The 9,305-nt window shown below is 48.6% G+C and overlaps 1 protein-coding gene across 2 annotated transcripts in view; it reads left to right on the top strand.

The window, feature by feature from the left end:
- Positions 1-4,131: 4,131 nt before the first annotated feature.
- Positions 4,132-9,305, top strand: part of LOC115657732 (X-linked retinitis pigmentosa GTPase regulator-like) — a 126,351-nt gene continuing 121,177 nt past the window's right edge. The window contains exon 1 of one of the 2 annotated variants that reach the window (XM_030575870.1): positions 4,132-4,194. In XM_030575870.1, the coding sequence (XP_030431730.1) occupies positions 4,167-4,194 (28 nt within the window). In that variant the 5' untranslated portion in view covers positions 4,132-4,166. The remainder of the gene's footprint in view (positions 4,195-9,305) is intronic. The other variant, XM_030575878.1, reaches the window with a different exon arrangement.

Genomic DNA, 9,305 nt, shown 5'->3' with positions numbered 1-9,305 from the left:
AAGTGAACAATTGAAAACAATTTCATTTATCAGTTCTGCAATGAGAGCCTTCATGGATGTGTTGCTGAAACTTTGGGCCTACCCCCTGAATGCGTGCCTTCTGCTTCAGTAAACTATATTGCTTTGGACCAATCTCCCTTGCCCATGCTCAATGCGGCTGACTGGCAGGAAGCCCAGCTGCAAGATATTGACATTCATGATACACTACTTGCCAAATGCGAGGGGCAAGGCCCAGCTGCGGTTGTCCCACCTACCCCAGAGGGCAAACTACTATTGAGAGAATGGAACAAACTAAAACTGATTCAGGGAGTGCTACACCGCACGACCACAGACCTTCTACAAAAGCAACAGAATCAACTAGTGCTGCCGAAAGATTACAGAGCCCTGGCCATGAGGGCTCTGCATGATGACTTTGGACATTTAGGGATGGAGAGGACCCTGGAACTTATCTGCAGTAGATTCTATTGGCCACGGATGGCTGAAGATGTTCGCAGGAAATGTGAGACCTGCGTGCGATGTGTTCAAAGGAAAACTCTGCCCATGAGTGCTGCATATCTGAAGAACATCACCAGCAACAAACCTCTGGAGCTGGTTTGCATTGATTTCTTGTCTTTAGAAGTGGACAAGAGGAATATTGGGAACATCCTAGTAGTGACCGACCATTATACGCAATATGCGCTGGCATATCCCACACGTGATCAGAGGGCTACCACTGTCGCTCGAGTACTGTGGGAAAAATATTTCTCAGTTTATGGATTCCCAGCCTGGATACACTCGGATCAGGGACGAGACTTTGAGAGTCACCTTCTGAAGGAGGTGCTGAGGACAGCAGGTATTAAAAAGTCGAGGACAACGCCTTACCACCTGCAAGGTGACCCTCAGCCAGAGAGGTTCAACTGAACCCTATTAGACATGTTAGGGACTTTGCGGTCAGAGCAGAAGGCAACCTGGAGCCAACATGTTGCATTTCTGGTGCACGCCTACAACGCCACAAAGAACGATGCTATGGGAGTCACCCCATATCTCTTGATGTTTGGGCGAGAACCAAGACTACACATAGATCTGTGCTTTGGTGTATCAGAGGATGTCGATAGCTATAAAACCCATCAGCAATATGTATCCCGACTACGAGAAAAGCTGTGGGATGCTTATCACTTAGCTACGTCTGCAGCTCGGAAGAACGCAGACCGCAACAAACATAGATATGATGCTAGGGTGTGCCTGCAAGAGCTCCAGCCAGGGAACAGAGTCCTGCTGCGAAATTTGGGTATTGCTGGCAAACACAAGATAGCTGACAGATGGAAGGCAATACCTTACTTGGCGATGGAAAAGCTAGGAGATCTGCCGGTCTACAAGATGAAACCTGAAGAGGGTCCAGGGCAGACCAAAATCGTGCATAGAAACCTTTTGCTCCCTGTGGGGGAATTGGTAGGCAGCCCTTATGAGATGGGCCACAACAGGGCAACTGGGCAGAACGAAGGTGCTATACCAAAGCTGCCTTCCAACCTGGACAGCTGGCTCCCTGCAGCTAACCTACCCCTACTCAGCACATCTGAGAGTGAGTCTGAGGAGGAAGACACAACCATGGTGTATCCTGGGATGAAGACAAGATTTCAGTCTCGATCAGCTGAATCAAAAGAGAGCACATCCTCTTTTGCCCTAAACCCTATGGCAGAAGTATTTAGGCCCATTCCTGACACTCCTGAGCCACTGGTGGGACCCCCGTGTAATGACATACACAAGCTATTAGACAGTGGCGACATACAGATGGAGGATGTCCAGAGCACCTGCGACCCTCCACTGTTAAGAACTAGAAAGGCAGGGGCCTATGCCAGTATCCGAGGGGAACTCACAGGAAACCTCCCCATCTGTCACTCAAGAGGATGACCCCCCTACCACAGCAACAGAGATTCTCAGTAGGCGAGACAGGGTAATAAAACCAATGAAACGGTTAACTTACAATGCACCTGGGGTGATTAGTGAGGAGCCTATACATTTAGCACACAGGTTTGTAGAAGCTAAAGTGGGCTATCTAAGGCCCTTTGGAGGGGACCAATAAGTTGGTATAGTAGGGAATGTGATTTGACGGGACGACAAATTCTCGGCAGGGGGGAGAATGTAAGCAGAGTCAGGATGAGCTCTACCCTGACATCTGCTGGAAAGAATTTCAGAGAGTGTATTTGCATAGGCACGCCTACCCCATCCCAGGCTGCTGAGCTGTGGGACTGCTTTGTGACAGAAATGACTCAACCTCAGTTGGGTGGTATTGCTAGACAAGGGACATGGGTTCCAAAACCCTGTGAATTGAGAGGGGCTGGGGACAGGTATCTGTGCCTGGTGGTGCAGTCTCCTTGTGGCGCCAGAAGCACCAGTTCCACCTCCTCCTCTCTCCAGTGTGGAATGCCAGAGTTGATTTTTTATTCCCTTAAGAATCTTGATATAGGTTACTGAGCTGAACTCACTTTGGGCTAATGGTGCACTAGCACTGGGGCTCCCCTACGAGCTGAGATCACTAAAGAGCTGAAATTACTGAGCTGAGAGCACTAAGTACTGTGCTAACTAGTGGGGGAGCCTGAAGCTATACTGCGGAACAGAGCAGCTGGCAGAATGGAGCAGTTTGTGGGGATGGCTGGAGCGGATCACGGGACAGCTGGTGGAGCAGAGCGGAGTAGCTGTGGGACGGGTGGAGCAGCCCACGGAGCAAGTGGAGCCGAGTAGTTTGCGGGGACAACTGGAGCAGCTCACGGGACAGCTGGTGGAGCAGAGCAGCTGGTGAAGCAGAGCGGCTGGTGGAGCGGAGAGGAGCAGTTTGTGAGGATGGCTGGAGGAGCAGAGTAGAGTGGCTGGTAGAGCGGAGCAGTTTGTGGAGAAGGCGGAAGCAGAACCCCACAGAGAGGCAAGGCAGTTGGCCCCAGACCACGTAAGGTGCCCCTTTCTACCCAGGCTGGGGGGAGGGACCTCTGCAGATAGACTCTCAAACTTTGGGGCTGCACTGACCCAGGACAGAGACTTTTGGATTGTGGGACTTTTGGGACTGTGGGTGATTTGAGGGTTGCTGGACTCAAGAGCCCAGGGAGAAGGACACAGCCCAATTCCCTGGGGTGGGTCTTTGCTCACGGTTTGGTCTAGGAACTCTAGCTGAGGTGTTTTCCCAATTTAGTGTTTGTTGTTTATCTCATGTAATTAAACCTTTTCTGCTACACCGAGACTCTGTTGCTTGCAAGAGGGGAAGCATTGCCTCTCTGAGGCACCTAGGGATGTGTGTAAGATTTTCCCAGGTCACTGGGTGGGGGCTCGAGCCGGTTCTGCATTGTGTCATTGAAACGGAACCCCTGGATACTGAACCCGGCCCTTGTTGCTGCCAACTCAGAGGGGCAGAAGGGTTACAACAGTAATGAAACTGCCCAAACTGTTAGCCCAAGTTGGTTGACACAGCATGGGCCAGCTGCAGGTTTTTCTTTGCTGCTCTGCACAGTTAATATGGGTGATGGTACCTGGGTCTGATCATCTGGTAACAAGTGTTACTGTGCCATCCCTGTTTCTGCACTGCCCCAGTGTGTGGCTGGGACTATGTGCCAGGGCTCTGAGTACAGAGATGTTCTGAGTGGGATTCTTTCCCAGTTGATAGCCCCCCCCCCCCCGTTTTTTTTTTTTGGCTCCACCAGCAGATCCCTCTCCCCATGTGTCCCGATATTTTCTCCCTCTTATCTGGTCACCCTAATCAGCTCTGGCATTATCCCTCTGCACGCATACAGCACAAGAGCAGGCCGCAGGCCCAGTTAAAATGGAGCCTGGCTCCTAACGGCCCTGCGGGGTGACTAAGCCAGCCAGGGCTGCACCACCGCAGCTCAGGGCCCGGGGCTGCTATGTGCAGACAGGAGCGAGGTTTGGGCAGGCACCTGGCTGGGAGCCGGGGTTCACGGGGCAGCCAAGACCTCCCCTGAGAGCCCAGCACGGCAGAAAACCTGCAGCCAGCCCCACCCCGAGCCAGGGGCTGGACCGGTGACAAAAGCCGGACAATCCGGGAGCCCTCGGCCCGAGCCCAGCGCTGCCTGCAGGGAGCGCGCGCGGCTCTCCGTGGCCGGGCCCGCCTCCCGTTGCTAGTGGCAGGAGATTTGTTTACTTCCGGCCCCCCTCCCACCCGCAGCGCCGGAGCCCGAGCCGCCATGGGGGAGGCGGAGGAGCCGGTGCCCGGTGAGTGTCCCTGGGAGGTGGGGGTCCCTCGCTCGCTCGCTGTGACCCAGGCGGGGGCGCCGCGGGCTGTGCGTGTCCCCCGGCGGGGCATGGGCGAGCTGCCCCCCCGGAACACGGGCAGCCTCCGGGTGAACCAAGTGCCCGGGCCCCAAATTTCTCCTGCAGGCAGGGCTGCCCCGTCCCTGCCCGATGTGTGTGTCGCGCCCCTCCCGCCCGGGTGCCTTCGCCGCTGGGCTTCAACCTCCCCTACCCCGCTCCCCGGCTTCCCCGGGGCTGCGGTGTCTGAGTATTTCTGCGGAAGGATCCCGACTCCCGTGTACGGGGTGCCCGGGGGCTGCGAGGCGGGTACAACCATCGCACACACACCCTGGGGCGCGCCCGGCTCAGGCCCAGCTGTTCTCCCGCCCGGGGCGTTCGCGGGTGGAACGCTGGTACTTTTCTTTGGCCAACCTGCAGGCTGTGGTTAGAAGTTAGTGATACTTCATTGCTGCATGTTTGGTTTTTACCTTTTGCAATTTGGGCCATACAGTGTCCTCTTGAAAGCTAGTAAGAATTGCAGCCCCTATTATAGGTGGTTCATTTTTATCCTAACTAGTGATATCCTTCTAGGTTTATCGGTTTTAATGCTACAGATCATAAGAACTTCTGGCTGAGGTTACATGCAAGTGCCCCTCCTCCCATCATAGTAGCACACAATTATGTGGATTTAGTCTTCTAATGCTTTTTTCTGAAATGCATCGCACTCACCTCTGTTGAAGAAAGGTATCAGCCCCGGCTGACCATTGGGCCCTCTGGGTATGGTGTTCCTTATGTAATTCCATATAAAGCTGTTTATTCTATGTTTCCCCCCCCCAGGTAAATAAAATAGTGTTGATTGCAGAGCAAACTGCTGTCATGTACAAAATGTGCTTAGAAAAGAAAAAAATAATTTAGGCAAAGAAAATATTGTCCTTGGAAACTAATAAAACATATTTAAAATCTTATCCTGGCAATTTTCCAGCTGGTAAAGAATGTGGCTTAGTCTATGACATTTTATAATAATGTCAATTGGAGCTAAAATATCTGAGTATTCTTGCTATGTGTTAAGAGCATAAGAACGGCCCTACTGGGTCAGACCAATGGTCCATCTAGCTCAGTATTCTGTCTTCTGACAGTGGCCAGTGCTAGGTGCCCCAGAGGAAATGAACAGAACAGGTAATCATCAATTGATCCATCCCCTGTTGCCCATTCCCAGCTTCTGGCAAACAGGCTAGGCACACGTCAGAGCATGGTTTTGCATCCCTGCCCATGCTAATAGCTATTGATGGACTTATCCTCCATGAACTCATCTAGTTATTTTTTGAACCCTGTTTTAGTATTACAAGTTGTATTGTTATCCTGGGAAATATTATGAAGATATTTACTAAATTGCTAAATTTAGCATCAAATAAGTTTTCGAAGTATATGTGTTTCATGATGTGATTACCTGATGCTGTGCCAATTGTGACTACCTCTGCCATTTTTGTGTGTATTTAATTGAGAATACAGTAAAAGTTGTTTTATCTGGTGCATCACCAACCGGAAAGCTCTATAAACCGACATTTCCAATCTTCATTAAAATTCCAGTTTATAGTCCAGTTGGTTTGGGGCCGGTAGTGGGTGGTTGGGGTATGGAATGGGGGCTCTGGGAGGGAGTTTGGGTGTGGGAGGGGGCTCAGGGCGGCAGGTTGGGGCACAGAGAGAGTGTGGGGTGCCAGATCTGGGGAGCACTCACCTTAGGTGCTCCCTGCAAATGGCGACCTGTCCTGGTTGTTCCTAGGCAGAGGCATAGCAGGTGGCTCCGTCCACTGCCCCCACCCTGAGTGTTAGCTCCGCAGCTCCCATTGACTGGGAACCATGGCAAGTGGGAGCTGCGGAGGCAGCACATGCAGACAGAGGCAGCGTGCGGAGCTTTCTGCCACACCTCCTTCTAGGAGCAGCTGGGACAGGTTGTCATTTGCGGGGATCCGCCTGAGAGGAGCACCCCCTCGGATCCAGCACCCTGCATCCTCTCCCGTATCCCAACCTGCTGTGCCGAGCCCCCTTCTGCACCCAAACTCCCTCCCAGAGCCTGTGCCCCGCACCCCCGCTTGCACCCAAACTCCCTCCCTCTTAGTTAACCAGCATTTTTCACTTACTGGCACCTCCTGTTCTCCCAACATGCCGGAAAAAAACCACCTTTTACTAACAGAACAAAATATGCTACTAGTCAGTTTGGCAAACACCTGTACCTTGGTATTAATGTCAAGGGAATCACTCTAAGCCAGGGGTGGTCAATCTGTTTCTCCTGAGCCACATGCGGCTCTTCAGAAGTTAATATGCGACTCCTTGTATAGGCACTGACTTTGGGGCTGAAGCTACAGGCACCAATTTCCAATGGGCCAGGGGGTGCTCACTGCTCAACCCCTGGCTCTGCCACAGGCCCTGCCCTCACTCCACCCCTTCCTATGCCCTCTGCTGAGCCTGCTGTGCCCTCGCTCCTCTCTCTCTCTCCCAGAGCCTCCTGCACCAAGGAAACAGCTGATCAGGAGGTGCTGGGAGGGAGGGGGAGGCACTAATTGGTGGGGCTGCTGGTGAGTGTGAGGCGCTGGGAGCAGGAGGGCAGGGAGCTGATGTGGGACTGTTGACATATTACTGTGGCTGTTTGGCAATGTACATTGGTAAATTCTGGCTCCTTCTCAGGCTCGGTTGGCCACCCCTGGTCTAAGCATATCGAAATGACATGGAAAATGGACACCACTCTGTAGGGGTACAAAGGCAAAAATTAAGACCACACTTTTGGTTAATATTTATTAGTTCAAGAGTAGCACTGTGGATATAGTAAAAAAAAGATACTTTTAATAGATTCCAAGGCCTGAAGGGGCTGTTGTGATCATCTTATCTGACTTCCTGTATAACACACACCACAGAACTTCCCCAAAATAGTTCCTAGACCAGGGGTCGGCAACCTTTCGGAAGTGGTGTGCCGAGTCTTCATTTATTCATTCTAATTTAAGGTTTCACGTGCCAGTGACACATTTTAACGTTTTTAGAAGGTCTCTTTCTATAAGTCTATAATATATAACTAAACTATAGTTGCATGTAAAGTAAAGAAGGTTTTTAAAATGTTTAAGCAGCTTCATTTCAAATTAAATTAAAATGCAGAGCCCCCCGGACTGGTGGCCAGGACCCGGGCAGCGTGAGTGCCGCTGAAAATCAGCTCACGTGCTACCTTTGGCACTTGTGCCATAGGGTGCCTACCCCTGTCCTAGAGCATATCTTTTAGAAAAACATTCAGTCTTGATTTAAAAATGGCAAGTGATGGAGAGTCCGCCAGGACCCAGGGTGAATTGTTTCAATGGTTAATTACTCTCACTGTTAAATTTATTCCAGCCTGAATTTGTCTAGCTTCAACTTCCAACCATTAATCATGTTATCCCTTTCTCTTCTAGATTGAAGAGCCCATTATAAAATGTTTATTCCCCAGATAGATACTTATCGACTGTAATCAAATCACCCTTAGCCTTTTCTTTGTTAAGTTAAACAAAGTGAGCTCTTTGAGTCTATCACTATAAGGCATAATTTCTGATCCTTTGATCATTCTTGTGGTTCTTCTCAAAACCCTCTCCAATTCATCAACATCCTTCTTGAATTGTGGGCACCAGAAATGGACATAGTATTCCAGCAGCAGTTGAACCAGTGCCAAAAATAGAGGTAAAATAACCTCTCTGTTCCTACTCAAAATTCCCTTATTTATGCATGCTAAAATTGCATTAGCCGTTTTGGACACATCATCATCCTGGGAGCTCACATTCTGCTGGTTGTCCACCAGAACCCCCACATCTTTTTCAGAGTCATTGCTTCCCCGGATAGAGCCCCCCATTCTGTACCTGCGGCCTATGTTCTTTGTTCCTGGGGATATACATTAGTTGTATTAAAATGCATATTGTTTGCTTGTCCCCAGTTGACCAAGCGCTCCAGATTGCTCATCTTTATACTTAACTAGTGACGATTTTATGGTTTCTTCCAGGTCATTGATAGAAATGTTAAATAGCACAAGGCCAACAACCGATCCCACTAGAAACACACCCGCTCTGTGATGATTCCCCATTTACAATCACATTTTGAGACCTAGTAGTTAGTCATTTTTAATCCATTTAATGTGTTTTGTTAATTTTATATCATTCTATTTTTTAATCAAAATTTTGTGTTGTACCAAGTCAAACACCGTACAGAAATCTGTCTGTTACACCAAAACTATTTTTATCAACCAAATTTGTAATCTCATAAAGAAAATCTCAAATTAGTCTAACAGGATCTGTTTTCCATAAACCCATATTGATTTGCATTAAGTATGTTACCCTCCTTATTTCTTTATTAGAGACCTGTATCAGCCATTTCACTATCATGCCTGGGATTGATGTCATGTTGACAGGCCTATAATTACTCGGGTAATCCCGTTTGTTTTTAAAATCTGACATATTAACTTTCTTCCAGTCTTCTGGAACTTCCCCAGAGCTCCAAGATGTATTAAAAGTCAACATTAACAGTTCAGCAAGTTCCTCAGCCAACTCTTGGATACAAGTTATCTAGACCTGCTGTTTTAAAAATGTATGATTTTAGTAGGTTCTGTCTAACATCCTCCAGAGATACTAGTGGAATGGGGAGAGTGTTGTCATGATATGATGAAACTATATCATCTGTTTTTTCTTCAAATACAGAGCAGAAATATTTATTGAACACTTCTGCCTTTTTTGCATTATTGATAATTCTACTGTTTCCATCTTGTAATGGACCAATACCATTGTCAGAATTCTTTTTGTTCCTAATATAGTTTTAAAAAACTCCTTATTAGCCTTAACTTTGCAGGCCATACATTTCTCCATGTGTACCTTTGCTTCCCTTATCAGTTTTATGCAGTTCCTTACTTCTGATTTATATTTATTACCATCAGCTTCCCAATTCTTCCATTTGTTTTATACTTAATTTTTTTTTATAGCTGCCTTCACTTCCTGTCTAAACTTGGTCATTTTTTAAATCAGTATGTCCCTCTTCCTCAATTGGTGGCTTTTTTGGGCCTCTTGTAAAATGTTCTTAAATGATTCCCAATTATC

Source organism: Gopherus evgoodei, chromosome 1 (genome assembly GCF_007399415.2).
Source record: "Gopherus evgoodei ecotype Sinaloan lineage chromosome 1, rGopEvg1_v1.p, whole genome shotgun sequence".
Taxonomy (NCBI): Eukaryota; Metazoa; Chordata; order Testudines; family Testudinidae; genus Gopherus; species Gopherus evgoodei.
The sequence above is the reverse complement of the archived record's forward strand: the minus strand, read 5'-3'. Positions and strand labels throughout refer to the sequence as shown.